Raw genomic sequence first — 22,003 nt, 5'->3', positions numbered from 1 at the left:
TATTTTAAGAGATTCATAATTACTAAAATTTGAGCTAAAATTTAAGCACAACACACTTCGTACTACAAAATCGATACATTTTATTTTATTTATTTAAAAATTGGAAAACAATTGTCTTCAAATTTACTAAATGTTTCACAATAATAGCTGTTTACATTTTTTCCGTAGGACAAGTTTGCCGCGTGCACACGTGCATGCATCAGCTGTGTGGCGTTAAGTTAAGCGCTGTTGTCACGTTGTGATGAAACTGCCCAATATTAATACTCGCTGTATTTTAATCTTACGCTCCTGTAATATACAATTTTTTTGTTCATTTATCTATCTATCTCATGCTAAAGTAATGACAATCAAACTTCTTACACCCTGTATTACTCATACTGCTTCATTTTAATATAAACAGGCAGCTGTTAAAATTTAAACACCCTGAATAAGCTGAAATCTACTTACCGGCTTAGATAAGACTTGTGTAATTTGGCAGTTAGAAATTAATAATTTTTTCAATAAAATCAACTTCTTATGGTGAAACGTAACAAAAAAACATGATTGTGCAAAAAACTTATTACGAGCTTTTATTTACTTTTTTTAATTTCATTTTTCTGCATCGTATTTCGAGGCGCCTTCAACCGTTCAAAACTCGTCGTGAAAGCTTCTGGCGGTGTCCACCATCTTCGACTTCAGGAACAAGTCCGGGTGCGCGAGGATCTCGTCCAAGGAAAGCATGCCGTCGTGGTTGTTGTCGGCGAGCGCCAAAAGCGCCTCGGCCTCATGCTCGCTGTGCCTGGGGCTCTGGGGCGCCACGTAGTGCAGGAGTTCCCGCCTGTCCGCCTTACCGTCGCCGTTGAGGTCGATGGATTTGCGGAATTCTGCCCGCCGCTCGTTCTCGTCCTGGCGGACGATCAGGGTTTCGTCCCCGTTACCTGAAAAAAGCAAAAAATACCTGAAAAAAAATGTTTGTATACAGGATGTCCCACAATTAGATGCAGGCGAAAGTTTGCATAAACAATGGCATTAAAAAATTGAACAACCAAAATCATTTTAAAATATGAACAAATTGTTTGTTTCACACTATTTTTGGGACGCCCTGTATATTAGAAATTTTGCCAGGTTATGTCATACGAAAAACTATATAAATTTTTACCTTCAGTTTGCAAAATGGCGAATTCGTTTTCAGTCAGCAATTCATCGCCGTCTCTATCAAATTTGTCGTACAGTTCGTCCACTAAAGCCAGTTGGTTGGCAGCACTGGATTCTGGATGGGTGAACGCCAGGAATTCGTCCAATGTCAGCGAGTCGGGGTTAGACCGAGCTGCCTCCATCCAAGAAGCTTTATCCTTCATTATTTGTTCTGCAAAGTAGGATGGAAAGCTGCAGAAAATTCGAAGTACTTCGAAAACATATATTTTGAAAATGTGGAAATAACCGGAACAAAAAAAACAAAAATTGGGCTGTACCTTTGAGTTGACCTATAGGTTTTATGTATTTTGACGTACTGAATCCGAATCTATAGTCCGTTTAGCTCAAACAATTTTGAGTAATTGGCAAAAAATAGTGAAAAATCGCTGAAAATCACGTTAGCGTAGGCGTAGCTAGGATTTTTGCTTGGGGTGGGCCTAGGGCTGCTGTAAGCTCTATGAAGGCCTCAAAAAAAAAATCAAGTTTGGGCAGGACATAGCTAATACAATGTGAAATATCGCCTTAATGTCAATAATGTTATCACCGCCGTTCTTGGTGGTGAAAATTAGAAATATTTGGAATTATTCAATTTTCGTGGTTGAACACATACCTACATAGGTATTGTATTTTCAAAACCGAAAGAGATGCACTAACCAAATTTGGATAGAATCTAGGTAATACAATGCGAAACATCGCCTTAATGGTAAAATTGTTGTCACCGCCGTTCTTGGTGGTGAAAATTGTAAATATTAGGAATTATTCAATATTAATGAGAGTGAGATAATTTAGAAAGAGGTTTTCTAGATTGGATCAAGTGTTCGTCTCATAAATTTTATCTAATCGAATTTGAACTTCAATATCCAAAAATTTCGCAAAAATCACAAAATCTTGCAAAAAAAAATAGAAATCGTGAAATTGCTGGCCCAGGATTGCGGTTGAAATTTTTAGATCGCCGCATACTTTCCATTTATGTTCTAAGTAGTTTATGTCTCGTCTCGTAGTATCAAAATACATAAGAAACACACTTGATCAAGGTCAGAATAAACATTTTTCAGATTTTTTTGGCGCTCACTAACATGATTTTTTCTATTATTTGCGGTTTTTTGCAAAATTTGGGGGGGGGGGGGTTTGCAGCTTAAAGACTTCTAAGGATAACGTACTTTAAAATATTTTACGTTGTATTTCGATGTACTTAGAGGTTTTTAGAACTGTTTTGAAGTTTTTAGAAATTTTCAATGCATTTTTAATGTTATTTTAATGTATTTTGCTAGATTCTCGAACTACTTTTTTTAAAGTAATTTCGATGTACTTTATTGGATTATTTTGTGGCTTTTTTTAAATTTTTTACGATTGTAAAACTGATTTGACAAATTTTGATTTATTTTGAAGCTGTTTTGATCCATGATAATACACCTTGAAATTATTTTTGAAAATTAACTTGGGGTACCTACGGACCTTTCATAAATAATTACAAGTCACGTAACTAGTAATTTTGTTTGGAACAGCAATTTCAGTTCCTTCACGTTGGCAATAAAATTTCAGTAAAATTAAAAATTATTATATAACATATATTATATTATTATAAGTACATAGTAATAGAAATATTTTCAAAACTACGAAATATTTCCAAATACATCGAAATACCTTAAAAACGTTTTCCCTTTTACGATACGGTCAAAGGGATAATTTAAAAAACCAATCCACAAGTTACTACAATAACTGTAGATCCCTACTAACCTTTTATGGCCCTTTGCAGTCCCTTGTGCCTTCTTTCGTCGTGATTTTCTACGTACTTGTCGCTAAACCCGCGCTTTTTGAGGAAATAAGCATGATACTCTTTCCACGTTATAACGCCATTTCGGGGATTCACGTCGATGAGGGTGAACAATCCGTAATTGTTGCTGACAGCTGAGGAAATGTGTTCTACGATTTTCGTCCTTATCCACTGCGAAAGCTCCTTCGAATCTAGCTTCCCATTTTTGTCTTTATCTGCTCTAAAAGTAATAGAATAGGCGAGGACGTTTTGATTTTGATTAACTTTCGAGAAAAAAATACCTAAAGAAATTTATTGAATATCCATTTTCACAAAAGATTGATTAATGCAAAATTGTATGTTATCAACAGAAAATAATTGAAAAAAGCGAAAATTGCTATACTTTGCTGTAATTGCGTTATTTCTAATCCGATTGCAAAAAATGATTGAAGCATTCTTTAAATATCATGTAATTTGTTTGACATTGCAATAACAATTATTATTTTGTAATAAAATCCAATATGAAAGTGCAGTTTTTATTTTGTCAAAAACTGATGATTATAAAAACAGAAACTAATTACAAATATACATTTGAAAGGTGAAAGGTCTAAGAATATTTCCAATTAGACTAAAAATCACGAAGTTGCCTTTTGAAAAGGTCGATTTTCACTTTTATTTTAAATAAAATCCAAGCGAATAGAAATTCAAGTGTTTTCTTTGCGTAACATAAAAATCGGCACTGTTTTGTACAGTTATATATAACGCACTGTTCTTATTATTCCTTGGAATAAATATAATACGTACTCTCAAGGACCATAATAGTTGCCTTTCTTTGACCCTGTATTTAAAATGTATTTTATAGAGAAACTGGACTGCTGCATAAATTAACCTTTTGACTGAAACCCAGCAACAGAGTCGAAATCCTAAACACAATAAAAAATTTCGAAACAATAGGTATTTTGCGCTGTACAAAACAATAAAGTCGAATATAGGTACAGCTAAGGATGCGTCTAAAATATTTCACAATATCCGTAAAAACCTATCGATTATAGCGAAATTTGCAATTTGCATGAATTAAAAAAGGTAAAAAATAAATTCTTACTTTTGAAAAACCTCCGTCAGGATCTGCGTCTTGTCCTTATTGGAATTTTCTTCATTATTAACATTAACTAGGTATTCGTTCTTGTCTTCCAGCAAGGCTTGCTCGCCTTTCCTATCGGAATCAAAATTACTGTTTTTTATCCTTATTTCAAAGGAATCTTCCGGCGGCTGCAGCTTTATTTCTTTGGAAATTTTTATCTTCGGCTTAAGCGGCACTGCTAGCATCCATATCATAAAGAAAAATGCGATGTAACACAATATGGGCACGGTATAAGACCACCTCAAGCACTCCAGGTATCTCAGCCCTTTTGATACCTTCATATTATTAAATAAATAAATAATTTTCACCATTCTAGTTCATATCACAGCGCTCTTGTGGAGATCACATTGTTCTGTGCTCTGTAGTACGGTGTAGTACTTTCTTCTACTTTCACCAGTTTGCCCCCGAATGTTTTGCAACTAATTGTAAGATACATATAATCGCGCAACTTTAAACGGGTGCTCTTTATTTCGTAAATTCTGGAACGAGGGTATTTTTCAATGAAATTTTCGTACATTCTGCAGTAATGACATAGTGTGAAAAACAGGGACATAAGTCCAAAATCGATAAGGCTATCCTTAACGCGCAAAATCAGCCGCCAAATTTTGAACTAGGCATTGGATTCAATTTGAACCAATGTTGATATACAAAAGGCTAGGCTATACATTTCTAGTTTACCTTTCGTGACGTCATCGAGGTATAATCGTTGAAGCTTGATGACAAGTTGATGTTAAGAAGTAATATATCGTATTGTTTTCTTGCAAAATTACCAAAGCAGTGTATCTTACAATTGTATGTATGCATTATATGATAAATGGTCCTTTGAAAATCCTTAGAAATCTTACGATGCCACTAGGGATTTTGTTTTTATCTGTGACTTTGCCAACCATAAGTTTCCGAAAGAGAAACCCACAATAACAATAAAGGACGCTTGTCGGTTAGTGACATTTCATTTGGTGACAGTTTGCAGTTTTGTACATTAGATCGCTGTCACTTTTGTTGATTATTGTGCAAATTTGATTAACAATTCTCAAGAAAGCAGTAGTTTAATGTGAAATCTAAACTAAAGTGTTTCGCAATGACGTCCGCTTTATATCTAGAACATTATTTAGACAGTAAGTTCTAACCTAACCCATCAATGCGTTTATTAACTTTGCGCTTTGCCGCAATATTTACAGGTTTAGAACATTTGCCGATAGAATTACAACGTAATTTTACGTTAATGAGAGATCTGGACTCTAGGGCACAAGGTTTAATGAAAAATATAGACTCCTTGGCTGATGATTATTTGCGGAAACAGAAAACCCTATCGGAAGATCAGAGAAAGGAGCAGTTAGTTAAAATTCAGAATCTATTCAACAAAGCGAAGGTATGTTTTTTTTTTAATGAAAGAAGACAGAATTGAAATGTAATTTTTAGGAGTATGGCGATGACAAGGTCCAATTAGCAATACAAACATATGAATTAGTAGACAAACACATTAGGCGATTAGATAATGATCTAGCTAGGTTCGAATCCGAAATACAGGACAAAGCATTGAATTCTAGAAATCAAGAGGAACCATCAGTGGGCAAAAGTATGTGGTATTTGTGGTTATTCTTTTATAATAACGGCTTCGGTGATCTGGCAAGAATTAACTACCGTATTCCCGACCTGCTATTTTAATATTCCGATATCATATCGTGCTTTAGATATTTGTAGATCATACTGTTTATATGTATAGAAAGTTCCTATTCTGTTTAATTTCTAATAAAAATTTCATATTGCTGTTAAGTTTTCCTTTTATTTCTGATCTGAAACTATTCTCCATAAAATAAAAATAGAAATTTAATTATTTGAAATTATCCTACACATTACTAAAATTTTAAAACAGTCCTAACTATCTATTAAAAATTATTAATTTTAACAGAAAAAAAACCTTAACCTTAAAACAGTGTTAAATATCTGTGTCATAATAAATTAATAATTTTAAGGTATGCTGTAAAATAGAGATATATTTTTTAAAGTCACATGTAGAAAAATATTTTTTTTAATGTGCAACTCTCCTTGTCTGCTCTGTTTCAATTTTAGAGGGTAGAAAAAAGACTAAGGATGGTAAAGGGGAAAAGAAGAAGCGATCTGGCAACTCTAGTGAGGAAGATTCTGCCGGTACCATCAGAGGCAGCAAGAAGAAGAAGCAGAAGGGATCTGGTGCAGGTAACGGTTCTGGAGGAAGTACGGGCAATGGAGCCAAGGCCGCTTCAGGTGAGGGTTCGTATCATCTCATCCTCATTTATTACTTCGTTAAAAAAAGTTAAATTTAAATGGATATCAGTTATTTGGTTGTGTATGTTTTATGTGTCACAGATCTTAAGTATATCCTTTTCAAAGATATCTAAAAACAAAGCTTAAAGTTGCAAGTACCGAAAAACAAATAAAACATTTGTAAAAACGTAAAAAGATGCCACTCGAGACAATTGAGGAACAGAATGTGCTCTTTTTACCAGATTTTGTAGCTATAATTGTTCAAAATTGTCTAATACGACATTGTAAAGAGTGCTTCTATAAGTCCATTTATTTGTTTTGTTCAAAATTTGAAAAACATTGATGGTCAACACATATAGTGTGTCCCGTTTTTCAGGTTAACACCTCTGAAAATGTAAGAAGGCTGTGGACGCAAGCCAATTTTTTTTACAAATAGTACCCTGAAGGGAGGTTATATTCTACTAAATCATTTTATTGATGTAACGACTAGCCTACTAAGATTTTTTAAAGAGGCCGTTTTTCCAGAAAGTGGTGTAGGGTGGTGTTTTTTTTATCAAAAAGATAATATTACCAAGCTATTCAACACTCATCAAAATACCCACATACCAAATTTGAACGACAAATGTCTATTGAGTGTTTTTTTATATGGTGTCAAACTTCAAAAAAACAGACATCTAAAAATTATAATAAGCAGGTCAAAGATTGCCATGAAAAGTGAAAACAAGTGTCAATCGGACAAAAAAAAATGCAGACTATAAATTTAACACTTTTAATTGCGGCCACACTAAAAATAATAATTAACGTACAAAAAATGTAGGTAATGAATTATAAATATAAGTTGTTTAACAAAAAATTAGACAACAATCTAAATTAAATTTTAGTTTTCTCGAACTATGGACTTTTACTTTTGGGGTTTTATAAAACAAAAAGTTTATAAAAACGGACCAAAGAATTTGGATGACCTAGTGAATTGCATAAGACAAGCTTGTGCAGAGATTATTTCATAACAGCTATGTAAATTATTTTTAAATTTAAGAAGAGAATTGGAAAAATGTGTTCGACTGGAAGGAGGTTTGTATTTTCTCTTTGTCCGATTGGTACTTGTTTTCACTTTCATGGCAATCTTTGACCTGCTTATTATAATTTTAAGTTGTCTGATTTTTCGAAGGTTGGCACCACATAAAAAATACTCAATAGACATTTGTCGTTCAAATTTGGTATATGGCTATTTTGATGGGTGTTGAATAGCCTGGTAATATTATCTTTTTGCTAAAAAAATGCCTAATACCACTTTCTGGAAAAACAACCATTTTAAAAAATCGTAGTAGGCCATGCTTTTGTTACATCAATAAAATGATTAGTAGAATATAACCTCCCTTCAGGGTACTATTTGTAAAAAAATTGGCTTGGGGAAAGTCCACAGCCTTCTCAAATTTTCAAAGGTGTTAACCTGAAAAACGGTTCACACTGTATATGGATACTGGTTGCTATAAATACATTGTGCTTTATAAGAGTCGCATTTTGCTTTTTCTACTATATTACACCTTGTAAACCAATGAACTGAAAACTCAAAAAATTTATTGAAATAAAGCAGTAGCCTATTCGACCATTCTGGTTTTCCTGAATTAACGTTGGCAACTAGTCCCCTGTTGTATCACATCAGATGGAGTAATTATATTATATAGTTCATCTAAGCCAGATCAGTGTCGGAGGTCATTGGCACAGATTTACGAACTAAACACAGTGCTTTTAAAAAATAATAAATACGCTTTATTAAAAACCTGAAATGATTTTAAAAATTATTACTCCCCCTAGATCCAGGCCTGAGCCGAAGGGCCATCCTTCTGTGTTTTTTGTGACAATCTCGATTGTCTTTAACGGCTGTCTCTCTATCTAACTATAAGGGTAATAAATAAATAGAAAAAAAGTGCAAGTTTCTATTTGTCAACTCGGATTTTTTTTTAAATATTTACCAACAGGTACTGGGACAGGCAATCATNCCCTGTTGTATCACATCAGATGGAGTAATTATATTATATAGTTCATCTAAGCCAGATCAGTGTCGGAGGTCATTGGCACAGATTTACGAACTAAACACAGTGCTTTTAAAAAATAATAAATACGCTTTATTAAAAACCTGAAATGATTTTAAAAATTATTACTCCCCCTAGATCCAGGCCTGAGCCGAAGGGCCATCCTTCTGTGTTTTTTGTGACAATCTCGATTGTCTTTAACGGCTGTCTCTCTATCTAACTATAAGGGTAATAAATAAATAGAAAAAAAGTGCAAGTTTCTATTTGTCAACTCGGATTTTTTTTTAAATATTTACCAACAGGTACTGGGACAGGCAATCATATTCGTCCAATGCGCATAATTTAGAAATACGTCCCTGGATCTGCCCATAAAGAGATTAAGTGCAAATTAAAAAAAAAGTAACTAACTCAACTTTCAGAGTAGTAATATGGGGAACATCCATAAAAAACTGACCCCACTTAAATTTGCAGCCTTAATGTGAGAGTGAAAAGTCTATATTTGCATTAGTTTGTCAAAAATAATATTTTCATTGCATGCCCATTTTTGTATGCCTACGAAAATTGACATTAGAAACTAATAAATCGTACGATTTAGTTGCTGAAGCTGTAGCGGCAGTATTACCAGGACTTGCAGGAATAGCGCATCCCAGCGATGTACTCGACATGCCTGTAGATCCCAACGAGCCTACGTATTGCCTCTGCCACCAGGTGTCATATGGAGAAATGATCGGTTGTGACAATCCAGATGTAAGTACTACATTTATTTTATACAATATAACCCCGTAATAGTGTTATGTTATAGAAGCTAATTTTTTATTTCCAGTGTCCCATTGAATGGTTCCACTTCGCTTGCGTCGGCCTGACGACAAAACCGAAGGGCAAATGGTACTGCCCCAAGTGCACCCAGGATCGGAAGAAGAAATAATGACGGTTACGCCCTAGGTAATTCATTCCACTTGTTTTAAATTATTTAAAAAACAAAATGTTATGTACATAAGTTTTTAAATATATATTCGATGATTATTTATTTCGATATTTTTACATATTTTTTTATTTTAATACTGATCGTTGGATCTCAAGAGACATTTTTAAAGCGTAGGTGTTTGTTTAGATAATATTGTTATGTAATTTAAATAACGACAGAGTTTGAGAGGCAATGAATACAATTTTTAGTAGGGTTAGGTATCATATGTTGTTTTTTCGATTTTAAAATGGACAGAATGAATAATGATGAAATAAAATGTATTAAAGTTTATTCGTTTTTTATTTACCGCTTTGGGAAGATAATTACAAATTTCATTATAACAACGGAAAAGTTAACAAGTGAACAGAGAAAAAATTGTATTTAAATAGCCGATTTCGGTTTTTTAAATTTAGTGGTCACAATTTTCAATTCACACTGTATTATTTATTGAAATGAGGAGCAAAAATACTACTTGACAATCTTAAGGCCAAAATATGACAACTGGATCAAATATTCTATAGTTCTAAGTTACAGGATCGTCGGAATTTAATGGTCTTTGAATTCAACACTGTAATTTTTATTACGGAGACAAATAAAATAATTCGGAGCGTAATTAAATATCGTTTGCCCAACGTGGGAAATATAGCAGAAATAAGGAGAATTGAGATGGCGTAAATTAGCAAACCGACTGGAAGCGAACCTGGACCGTCGTCAATGTTGATCATCTGAAGTGTGGTTCCTGTGAGCTTAGGCAGGTAACTTTGGCAGTTGCTCCATCACCTGAGTAATCCACGGGACGTGTATTTGGGGGCAGAATTGGAACATAATTTGGATTTCGGGGCTATCACACCGCGACAACAATTTTTTGATAGAATAGTCAGTTTTAATCCCAAAAATTTTCATGTGTTTTGTCTTTGCAATCTAAAATCAAACGTGACATTGCTGCTTCTTATAAAAACTTTTCGAAGGATACACAGGCAAATATAAACGCTGCTAATAAGTTTTTCATGGTAAGCCATCTTTTATGTATTGTGATGTACATGTCGACGCTTTAGTACGAAAACATGCTGTCTCAGATTTCGGTTGGAAAACATTCTATCTCAAATTAAGCTTGGAAAACATGCTAACTCAGATCTTTAGATAAAAACATGCTATCTCAGTGTGACTAGAAATTTAAGTTTAATTGAATGATTGAAATCGTGCATTTATAATTATTTTTCTTTTTCACAAAATTTGGGATGCACAATTTATTCTGAAAATAATTTTGTATGCCTAAGGAGACTGCAATAAAAAGAATTATATAGTGGACCAGGCTAGGCCCCAAACTCTGGGTCCGAATCGTTCTTACTGCACCTCAATAAAAACAAATGGCTTCTTAAGGGTACGGTAGTCGCGTGCTTGCATAAACTTTGGAAATGAAATGCAGGTATGCGACACTTTTATTACCGGTACTTTATGATCTGCTGATGATAAACATCTGTGCATGAGGAACCGTGGTAATGTGCACGTGCAAATCATATGAGCTCGTCGCATCTATATATACATATAAGTACATATCATTCAACTTTATACATTATAGTTATATTCTGGTTATTATGTTAACTCTTAACAAAAATAAGAGTAGTGACTCTAAATCAGGTAAGAGTGCGTTATTAATTTTTATATCAAAGCAAACTTGTATGAAAAGAAACGAATAATTTTTAGTAATAACAAACATTTTTATATATGAAGGTACACTATTTTTTTTACAAAATTGAAAAATGTTGAATAAAAAAAATAAAATAAATAGTGTACCTGAACATAAACATTCCTTACTTTTTTAAAAATATATTATATAAGTTTATTATAACTGCACGGTTTCAATCATTCAATGTGCCAACTTAAATTTCTAATCACACTGAGATAGCATATTTTTATTTAAAGATCTGAGTTAGCATGTTTTACAACCGAAATTTCAGATAACATGTTTTCTAACCAAAATCTGAGATAGCATGTTTTCGTACTAAAGCATCGAAGTGTTTTTTTGTTATTTGTATTTACGTAAATGTAATTATTTTGTTTGTTCCCTTGTATAATTGGTACTTGCACTCTAGATCGGTGTACTAGATTATAAAATCGAAGGTAATACTACTGTTCAAAATTTTGTCCACCGACGTGTAAACACATTTGGGTCCGTCTTGCTCAGTTTCTATGAACTAACACAAATGTTGTCTTGGTTCACCATAACACAAATGCTTCACCATAATACAAATGTTGTCTTGCTTCACCATAAATTAAAACAATATCAATCAACTCCGAGTTGCTATACACGCAAACCATTTTTAACACTAACTACTAAAAAACTATTGTAAACAGTCGGATTTCAATAATCGGAGTCGCTGACGCCATGTGGCTGTCCACGCGTATTGCGAATGACGCTAGAGACTACAGTTGTCCAGCTATGTAATGGGTGAAAGTACTATAACTTCAATAAATTTTTTTTCGGAAACTATAAGGATTTTACAAAATTTTTTTTTGTTATAGACTCCATTTCTCATTCTGCATCTACATATTCCAATTTTTTTTTTTAAAAGTGAATCACCCTGTATGTACCTCATATCAATTTTGACAATTGGTTTATTGAGTTGCAGATATGTATTTTTTAAATTTCAATTTTAATATTTAACTCTCAAATCAAGCAACTTGAGACTAAGTTATATTTGGCTTATTATCATAATTTTCTACAGGGTGTCCCAGAATATGTGGGCAATCTCTCGGATTTATACAGGGGACGTTAAAATAACATAAATAAGTAATAAATAAAGTAAGTAATAAATAAGTCCCTATAAAAAAAAAATTCCTAGAGATATAGGCCCCCAAAGGACACCCCTGAAAATTTTTTTTAAGAACTTTTAAAATACTTTGTGCAATTTATTATTTAATACGTTGGACAACAGATAAGGCACCTTAAAAATCGACCCATGAAAACAATTGGGCTTATTTGGTTTGCAAGAGACGGACTAGCTGTAGAACAATAATGTCAATTTTTTTACACCCTTTACGATAAAGGCACAAAAATAATATTTTTAGATAGCTTGAACCTTAAAATAAAAAAGGCACTCTTGATTGATATCGATAATATGAATTGTTTTTGAGAAAAAACTATTTTTGTCTGATTTTTATTATATCCGTAAAGAGAAATAAACCGATGTATTTTGCATTCTTTCCGTGCCTATCTAAAAAAATATCCACTTTTATTTATATTTGTTTTTTCCTAAAAATAATTACACAGTATTTTAAAAAAATCGATTTTCAGGAGTGTCCTTTAGGGGTCTTTATCTTCGTAGGGAGGCCGTCTAAGGAAAATTTTTTAGAAAGTTGTCATGTTATTTTTGCATCCCTTGTATAAATTCCAGAGATTGGCCATATATTCTGGGTCACCCTGTATAAATAAAGAAATCGAAATGATCAAATTTATATCGTACAAAAAAGAACTGCAGCTAACGGATCTCCCAACAAGGTTTTAAAAGACCGTTGACCCCTAAATGTTATTAACCCATTGAATGATTCATCCTAATTCTACCTGTTCTTTACCATTCTCACTTTCATTGATGTAACTGTAAATGTAAAATTATTACACCAAGTTAATAAATCCCTATAAAAAAATGTACTGTATATTAAAGGCTATGGAGAGAATATTAATTGCATTGTTATGGTACAAATTTCCATTAGTTTGTATGGACAGTAATGGTAAATATTAACAAATTGTTTCTTTCTGCAATAACTCATATTGGCTTCTTCTGTATTTAAATATAGATATATTTCGGCAAGACATTGGAGATAAAATGGAAATTGGTCTGTCCGATAAAGGCTACAAGACAGTAGAATTAAATTGTGGATCGGAATCGATGGTGGTTAATTTGGAAACCGATGATGAATTTTTAGGCGTTGTTTACACTAGGGGAAGCTTTTATGATAAAAAGCCACCTTGTTTTTCTGAAACGGGCGATAAAAGATGGCAGACATCCTTTAAGATGAAGATACCATTTGATAGTTGTAATACCAAACAGGTACAAAACCAAAAAACATCTTCCTCAAAAATAAATTTTCTTAGTCGCAATGTATATGTATACAGTGTGGTTCAATAAAAACCAGTACATCCAATAAAATCTCGTATAAAGGTAATTTTTCCTCCAATGTTATAAGAATCGCACTGGCTTGTACTCCAAAAATTGTGTAAATTGTTTTTAACATGAAGACGGCAGCGAAATATGTAAATAAATGTTTTTATTAACAGTATCTTTCAAACCGTTAATTAGGTTCCTCGTTGCTTTTGCGAATTACTGTGATCTCAGGCAAAATCATTTGCGGACTGTTTTTTATAGCATTAAATATTTTTTTCCGATGCAAAGACGTAAATTAATCCTGTTTTGTCCTGCGGGAATCATCTACAGGGTGTTTGGAAAAGTTGATACAAAATTTAAGGAGGTGAAAGTAGAGCCAAAAATAGCAAAAAAAATTGCTATAAACATTGGTCTTCTGGAGCACCGTTATGAGATATGGTCCTCCAAAGGAGTCTTATCACTTGGATATTTTTTAAAATGCTTTCTTTCTGATTAAGATAATGAAATGAAAATTGTAAGTAATAATCATACCATAAAGGTCTTTAACTATCATAAGTTTCATCAAAATCGGATACAACCATCATGAGCAGACACTCTTCTTACACTCGCAGTAGGATTACGTTAAAAAAATCGTAAAATTACTTTGTCTAAATCAAGCCTACGCCTCCTTGGATGGCCCAACTCACGATATCTTGGAGTTAGGGCTCCTGATTCCATCGTTCTTATATGAATTTTTCCAAACAATTTTGCAGAAGGTTGCTTGATAGAAATCAAGAAAACGTTGCCGATACTCTTTTTGAGCCGCCAGACTGTTTCCATTACAGAAACCATAAATAAAATGCATATCGGCATATTCACGAATAATACAAGATGATGGTTCGTGGTTGTAAAAAAATCGAATGAAGTGCAAAGTCAAGCACAAAGATCACAACTAAGAAACGTAAGAATTTAAATGAAAGCACGCGAAAGTGACAATCATTAGTATCATTGCAACGAAACTGTCACCATGAAAGGTGCCTACTATGTGAAAATGTAAAAAAAAAGTTTTTGTTCTGAGCCATACATTATTTAAAAAATAATTATTTCTGACTAAACTACGCAGAGTTCGAAAAAAAAGTAGGGACATTTTTTCTTCAAAATAGCCTAATTCATTAAAAATATTATTTGCTTCATAATTCAAAGCAATAAAAAAAAGGGTAGTTAGAAAACTATCCTTATTTATAACCAATTTTGATGAAACTTACGATAGTTAAAGGGATACCATAAGGGTCTTATGGTATGATTATTACCTACAATTTTCATGCCATTATTTTAATCAGAAAGTTATTTTAAAAAATATCCAAATGATAAGACTCAGTAGCGGTGCTCCGGAGGACCAATGTTTATAGGAACTAATTTTACTACTTTTGGCTCTACTTTCACCTCCTTAAATTTTGTACCAATACCCTGTAACAAAAGTCAAAAAAAGGGAAGAATATAAATGGGCCACACTGTGTAGTATAATAGCTGAAACATCATTTTTACATAAACCGCCAACTATATTCTTTTTTATAAATCAGTTTTACAGGAAAACAACATTTACTCCAACGTCCTGATATTACAGCACGACAAAGAACTGATATTGCCTGGAGATGCCGCATTCAATCTAGAATGCGATTTTAGTAAACCAAGGGATGTTATCGTAACTGCAGATTTGCAAAGGTACAAAAATAATTATTGCATCCATTAGGACATAATTACATTCTCAATTGTAGCACGAACATGGTAGTGTCTAGAATAACGCCTATAGATGCCGATCCTTCTAAGCCGGTGAGGAAAGACGAAAGAATTGGAACATTCGAAAGTTACACGAACAGAGTGATTATTTCTGCAGAGTCATTACAGCGAAGAGAAGAGTTATAGATAAATTTAATTTAAAAAAAAAACTAAGGTCCATAGTTCTTTTATACAGAAAATAATAGAAAATTTGGTTAAAGTACTGCGCGAAGAGGCTAGGATGCTTGTAAAATAAATTGAAGTAAATTTAACAAAGTTTATTGAAGTATAAACAGTCTTACAAAAATAAAAATAAATCACACCTCGTTATAAAAGCCAGTACATCTTCCTATTACACATTAACAAATAAAAACCTGGAAAAGAACTTGATATGCGATGTAGTAGTTATAGTTTCACAGTTGTATATAGCTATATATCATATTGCGTAAATACATAAATCGAATGAAACTTTTGAAATCCTGGGGGAAGCAAAAGTATTTCGTTTGCGGCAAGTATATTTTAAGATCAATATAACAAAGTTCCTATACCGTTACTAGAGATTAATTCCATCTATCGTACTCACAGTATATCCACCGAATTAATATTACATTAAAAAAAGTTTTAACAAACCCAGTACGCTTACATTACCTACCTAATATAAAAATTTAGGCGTGGTAGAGTGCTCGGGAGTCCGTAATTTGTCTTTTTCCTTGTAAGTTTTGAGCACTTTCACACCACATTCCTGTCTTAGTGCAAGGTGCATCTTTTCGAAATGCTTCTACAAGAATTGCACTGTGACCTGCACGCAATTCTCGCTACGAACTTATGTATGTCCGAATAAAGAAATTGTAAATAAATATTCAAATTAAAAGAATATTAATCGAACTAATCACATTACATCATAATTTCATAATACTCGGAAACGTTTCAACACGCAGTATGGTCACGGTAAACCGAGCATGCACTCATTTGGAACTGCGGATTTCAGTTCGAAATATTCAGATAAAAAAAGCATATTTAATTTTCCGAAGCGAACACATTAATTTATTTAAGTACGGATTATCTTGACCATACCGCGTTGTAAATAAAATATGTCACAGCCAATGTAATTAGACATTTCACAAATCTAACCTTAAAATTAGGTTTCCACCCTTTGCAAGTAGACATTTTATGAAATGTCTTATTTCATCAAATGGCTACCCATGATCATATTAACGAACCAATCAGTATCCAGAATATTTTATCCTGCAGCACAATCGAATGAAGCTTATAAAATTACGTTTTACATTTACAAAATGCCTCTGGAATAAAAATAAAAAAAAATAAATGTAATCTGTTATACAAAGCATTTTCTGGGAATGTAGCCAAACTTTAGATGCATCAGTCAGTTGCGAATAAAAAAAAAAACAAGAATTGCATCTAACTTAGGAACAAATAATAAATAAATAATTTGTTAAAAATATAATTTAAACAAAAGTATACCTACATTACACGATAAAAAAATATGTTGCAACTATTACATAAAATAAAAATCTAATAAAATAGCCCCATTGTCCCATGTATTTTTTTTTTGGATAATTAACAAGAAATATAAAAATGATCTAGAGAATTAGTGCTAGTTGCTATGCCAAGGGCTATATATTTGGTAGCCTTCAGATCCTACAATGCTCTTCCCCAAACTTACCTAGGTCTTAGCCTTAACTTACCCTTGTTGTTCTCGAGCTAAGGTCTACGAGGGCGAACCAGCTATCAGAACCCCGAGGCACGCTGATGTTGATTTCAGTTGCTGTTGGTTCTAAAAGTGCAAAGAAATCATTGAATATGCCAATAGTTAAGAATGGCGAAACGTTCTGCCCATAGTGACCTTAGAATCGACAGCAAGAAATGAAATTAACATCAGGGCGGTCCTAAGGGTTTTCATAGCAGGTTTGCCTCCACACAGGCTAGCCCGAGAACAACAAGGGTAGGTCAAAGATTCCTAGCTAAGACGAAGAAAGTGCATCATAAGTTTGTAACTGACGGTGATCAGGTACACAGACCACGGCACGACAATTCGAAACACAATGGTACTTTAGGTATAAAATTTATATTTCAGTGCCTTATTATGCACATATCAATGAGTTGCATGTTACAAAGTTGAAGCATTTTTATAACAACGTAACAAGTTTCAAATATATATACAGGGTGGACCAATGATTGAGGCTTTTCTCATATTCCTCTGAAAAATAGAAAAAAAAGGGAATTGTAGACATCAGAGTTCCGATTTTCGACAAAAACTGAATGGTCAAAACTGCATTTCAGTATTTGAATTAATTTAAGACACACAGGGTGTTTTTCAATTTTCATCATTTTCTGTATTATTAAAGTGAAGCCTGTAACTCCTTTATTTGCGAAAATATTTAGTTGTTTGGGGTTTATATACAATTTTTTATGTAGGATCCTGTTTCACATGCTATATTTTTTCTGTTTTTAGTTACAAAACACATATTTTTAAATCGAACACTATACATTTTTTAATTTCTATTGAAATGACGAAATAATTTTTTTTTAATTTACACGGATTTCAAAAAACAAAACATAGTGTTCCACCACGAACTCCATCGATGGATATCTGGAAAACCGGATTTGAAAAAACAAAATATATAGTGTCCCACCACAAACTCCATCGATGGATATCTGGAAAACCGCTTGAAGGATTTTTGAAATTGTGATGGTGTGATACGGACCGTGGGAGTTCCATTTAAAATAAGAAAGTTAACCAATGTTGCAAGAAACAACTACACCGCGGGCTATATGCCCTCCCCCCCGGTATTGAATTACACTCACAACACTGAATGTAACAGCTAGGATTGCTCGTCAGTTTAACCCACCAGGCACAGACCGGTTTCGGACTTATTGGTCCTCATCAGTGTGTCATAGGTAGGACAACCGGTGAACGATCCAGCTGTAATAATGTGGTAAATTCCTGACCAGAAGTACATAGTATGCGAAGCACAATGGCTCCATCTGTCTGTCGTGCCGACTTCCACTATGCCATTCAAATGGCTACTACGGTGGAAGTGACCTGCTAAACTTTGCCAGGTACTTTGTTGCACGACTGTCGCCTAGAGGGCGACACCAATTCTAACCAATGTTGCAAGAAACAACTACACCGCGGGCTATATGCTATATGCCCTCCCCGGTATTGAATTACACACACTGATGAGGACCAATAAGTCCGAAACCGGTCTGTGCCTGGTGGGTTAAACTGACGAGCGATCCTAGCTGTTAAATTCAGTGTTGCGAGTGTAATTCAATATACCGGGGGCATATAGCCCGCAGTGTAGCTGTTTCTTGCAACATTGGTTAGAATTGGTGTCGCCCTCTAGGCGACAGTCATGCAACAAAGTACCTGGCAAAGTTTAGCAGGTCGCTTCCACCGTAGCAGCCATTTGAATAGCATAGTGGAAGTTGGCACGACAGACGGATGGAGCCATTGTGCTTCGCGTACTAAGAAAGTTAATATCTACTTCCGGTATAACCGAAAGTACGATGACCTTGAAAATATTTTAGCTTGGTACACCCTGTATATAGTTTAAAAATATATGTTTGTGTTATAACTGAATAACTAGAAAATAGTAAAATCTTATTGCAAAATTAAAAAATTTTCACAAACAGAAAAGTTGTAGGGCAACATAGAAAATGGCCAATGGTGAGAAACGATTCAAGATATTGAGATACACTTTTCACCATTCAGATTTTCGTGAAATCAAGCGCTCTTGTCGTATAAACTACTTTTTTCTCTTTTCAGGAAACTGATGAAATCCATCCAAAAGCGTCAAAACTGGCCCACTCCGTACAATTTTCGCGAGTGCAAATAATGATTATAACTAAAGCGAATATATTTAAATCTTTACGTTTTTATTCGTCTGAATTTTAGTGAATTTACGAACTATTAAAACAACTCATTTAATCTATTGCTCGACCGCGGCATTCAACTAAAAAGAGGCACTTTGCAAATTTGCACCAAAGATCCAAGAGACAGGTAAATGCAATTAAAATTTGAGCGATTTCGCGAAAAGTGCGGCGGTGGCTTGAGTTTTGTCCCCGTTGAAACGTCTCAGTTCGAAAATGACCTGTTCCCTACTGAAACCCATAGCAGTGATTTCTTTAATGTCTGCTTCTGAAAACTTATCACTAGGTAGCAGGCTTTGAGTATTCGAATTCGCTATTGTTGCACTGGCACTACTGTTAGGTTGCAGTGCGCTGGAACTGCTGACAGCTAGAATGAAAAAATATATTCCATCATATATTTAAATTTATTGTGTTACTTAAAGGGTTACAAAGGATCAGAAGTGGGATATTTTAGGCGTTTTGGCTACTTTTCCGCTTTTTAGGCTTATTTTCGTCAGATGAATTGTGGAAAGAGAAATGAAGTTCTTTATTTATCTTCCTTTCTAAAAAATGGTAAATTTTAAAATTTTATGAGAAAAAGTAAAGAAATTTATATCGTCTATGGAAACGGAAAAAGAAATATTAACAACCTTAAGTTACGGTTAAAAGTGGGACCTTTTGGTAGGGGTATTGTGACTTTTGCTCCGTTTTTGACCTTCTTTCGTATGAGAGGAACACTGAGGAGAGGATTGGGATTCTTTATGTTTCTTCTTTCCTATAATCACGGCAGGCAACAGATAGTATAGAGTTTAAATAACTAAAACAATTTACCTTGTTGTCTGCTATTATGTATAGCAGTTTGCAAATCTTTGTCCTCTATTTCTTTCTTGGACCGTGCCAAAACCTCCTCCTCGGACAAGCTGCTCAGTCTCGCGCAATCGGGTAGTTCACTTTCCGGCAAGAAAGACGTTTCGGTACCCGTCGTACCGATTCTTAAGACGTTTGCATGGAGATCGATACAACACTGATGTCTCTTCAACATATCCAGCCCTAGCAACATATCCATTGGCTGTTCTTCTAGTACAGAAAAACTTGTGGTTAAGTAGACGTTCTCGATTTGGATCTGAACCATGTGAATCCTGCCTATGATTTTTTGGACACCCACACCCTTGGCAATGCCCGCCCACCTCGTATCCACCAGACGCATTATGTTGCACCTTTCAGCACAACGACTCGACATGATCGTCGTCTGGGCGCCTAAAAAATATTAATACAATGTAAAGAAATATAATAAATTTTAAAAAAATTCTAACCTGAGTCTATGAAAGCTTTCACAGGGTAACCATTCACCCTGCAGTTTATGTAAAGCATAACAACCGTGCCGAAAGATTCTGGATTATATTCCATAGCTGCCTCCATGTTTGCTTCAATGTTTTTCTGGCGAATCTCCTCAGCTATAAGTCGCTGAGCCTCGGTGTCAAACGGATCTGCATTTACCATTCTTAATCTTTGCTGTTCACGTTCCTGTCTAGCCTGGACCTGTTCTCGGAGCACTGATGAAAATGTGTCTAAAAGATATGGAAATTCAATAAACGAAAAAGCACATCACAAAGCAACTGTACCGATATTTCCACTGAGTAACGCATCTGCTAATCTGGGATTGTTCTGTTTCAACAAAGCCAGTTGATCAGGATTTGCTAAGAACATATCTCGGATTAAAACAGGATCATCTTCAGTGGCTCTATTTCTGGCGCTGTTTGGAATTTCTATGTTGCTAAAGTCAAAACTAACTGAAAAGATAAACAAATATTAATACCTGCATCACTGTTTTAAAGTTTTAATTAATACTTTAATGCATAATTTGCTGCAAAAGTCTTACTTTATAAAAACCAAAATTGAATCTTAAAAGTTTCAATACTGACTTTGATTTGTTTTGTTTTTGTTGACTGTCCAACAAACTTTTCAATTATTATTTAGTCAACTGTACATCACTTATTATAGAACTGCAAAAAAAATGTCATTACCTGGATTTTGATCCAGACTGGTCTGAGACCCAGTCTGCATATGCTGCAGGATAACAGCATCCCCATCGCGAATCCCCAGCTCCTTAAGAGACTTTTTATTATCCATTAGGGGCATGCCATTGAAGGCAATGACGATTTCCGATGCTGGAAATCCCGACTCTATTTCACAAAATGCTTTGAAATTTTCCAGTTCCAGGTCTTCAGACACGTCCAAAACAAATATGAAATCGGTTAAAGTAGCCACTGTCACCTTCATTTTAAATTTTTATTGCGTTGATTTCGCGACAAATGTACCAAACTGCTCAATATCAGTAAGTAAATTTTTTCATTGTTTTCTAACCTAGAACAACAGCTCAGCACATAATAAAATGACAGACGCCCGTCAATCCATTGTTCATTTGTTCTTTTATGATTGGCCAAAAATAAGAAACGATTCTTGCCGTGCCTTAAATGTACGTCCAAAAATAATCACTTTTTGGCTAATGGCTCTGTTTACCAACTTGGTTTCTTTTCTTTGTTTCTGCGCCTACGGTTTCGCAGTTGAACAGTTTTTGAACCGCGCTTGAAGACCGGGTTGAAGGTTGACTTGAAGTTATTTTGGGTACATCCACTGCGTAGAGGTGAAAAACCTTAGAAAATAAAGTTATGGAGAGATGACACTGATATGTTAACTATGCTATTTGCATACAAATTAATGTATTACTGGTTGCATAACAATGATAACAAAATTTGAAACATTGTTTTAACCAAAGACCTCAGAATGACTAGACAAGTAATTCCCTATGTATTGCAAAGGAATTGTTTTGATTTTCCACAACTTGAGACAACCTGCTATTAAACAAGGATGAAGATAGTTCTTTGTTTACTAGGGAACTCTTAACCGCCATTATTCTATGGCTAGAAATTGGCCTCAATGATTTGGGATCGAGGGGGATTATCC

General features: G+C 34.2%; 4 protein-coding genes across 5 annotated transcripts; 2 read left to right on the top strand and 2 right to left on the bottom strand.

Moving 5' to 3' along the window:
• Window positions 1-543: 543 nt before the first annotated feature.
• On the bottom strand, window positions 544-4,533 carry LOC108909421 (45 kDa calcium-binding protein). Its single transcript, XM_018713755.1, has 4 exons — window positions 4,029-4,533; window positions 2,911-3,167; window positions 1,139-1,345; window positions 544-917 (listed from the first exon to the last, which is right to left on the bottom strand). The coding sequence occupies exons 1-4, from the start codon at window positions 4,376-4,378 to the stop codon at window positions 628-630; spliced, it is 1,104 nt and encodes a 367-aa protein (XP_018569271.1). The 5' UTR covers window positions 4,379-4,533; the 3' UTR covers window positions 544-627.
• Window positions 4,534-4,999: 466 nt separating this feature from the next.
• Window positions 5,000-9,599, top strand: LOC108909415 (inhibitor of growth protein 5). 2 transcript variants are annotated; one of them, XM_018713747.1, is made up of 6 exons: window positions 5,000-5,182; window positions 5,246-5,436; window positions 5,487-5,643; window positions 6,138-6,317; window positions 8,940-9,091; window positions 9,168-9,599. In XM_018713747.1, the coding sequence occupies exons 1-6, from the start codon at window positions 5,146-5,148 to the stop codon at window positions 9,267-9,269; spliced, it is 819 nt and encodes a 272-aa protein (XP_018569263.1). In that variant the 5' UTR covers window positions 5,000-5,145; the 3' UTR covers window positions 9,270-9,599. The 2 variants fall into 2 exon arrangements, with proteins under 2 accessions (XP_018569263.1, XP_018569264.1); XM_018713748.1 differs by having other exon boundaries at window positions 5,001-5,182; window positions 6,138-6,311.
• A 3,350-nt stretch (window positions 9,600-12,949) lies between these two features.
• Window positions 12,950-15,173, top strand: LOC108909423 (cuticlin-1). Its single transcript, XM_018713756.1, has 3 exons — window positions 12,950-13,037; window positions 13,104-13,357; window positions 14,979-15,173. Exons 1-3 carry the CDS (start codon window positions 12,953-12,955, stop codon window positions 15,138-15,140), a joined length of 501 nt encoding a protein of 166 aa, XP_018569272.1. The 5' UTR covers window positions 12,950-12,952; the 3' UTR covers window positions 15,141-15,173.
• Window positions 15,174-18,654: 3,481 nt separating this feature from the next.
• LOC108909417 (protein DDI1 homolog 2) lies at window positions 18,655-21,649 on the bottom strand. Its single transcript, XM_018713749.2, has 5 exons — window positions 21,064-21,649; window positions 20,662-20,829; window positions 20,353-20,607; window positions 19,871-20,296; window positions 18,655-19,427 (listed from the first exon to the last, which is right to left on the bottom strand). Exons 1-5 carry the CDS (start codon window positions 21,317-21,319, stop codon window positions 19,201-19,203), a joined length of 1,332 nt encoding a protein of 443 aa, XP_018569265.1. The 5' UTR covers window positions 21,320-21,649; the 3' UTR covers window positions 18,655-19,200.
• Window positions 21,650-22,003: the final 354 nt, after the last annotated feature.

The sequence above is a fragment of the Anoplophora glabripennis genome, unplaced genomic scaffold (assembly GCF_000390285.2).
Source record: "Anoplophora glabripennis isolate ALB-LARVAE unplaced genomic scaffold, Agla_2.0 scaffold337, whole genome shotgun sequence".
Classification (NCBI taxonomy): domain Eukaryota; kingdom Metazoa; phylum Arthropoda; class Insecta; order Coleoptera; family Cerambycidae; genus Anoplophora; species Anoplophora glabripennis.
Note: the sequence above shows the minus strand (reverse complement) of the source record. Positions and strands in the feature narration are given on the sequence as shown.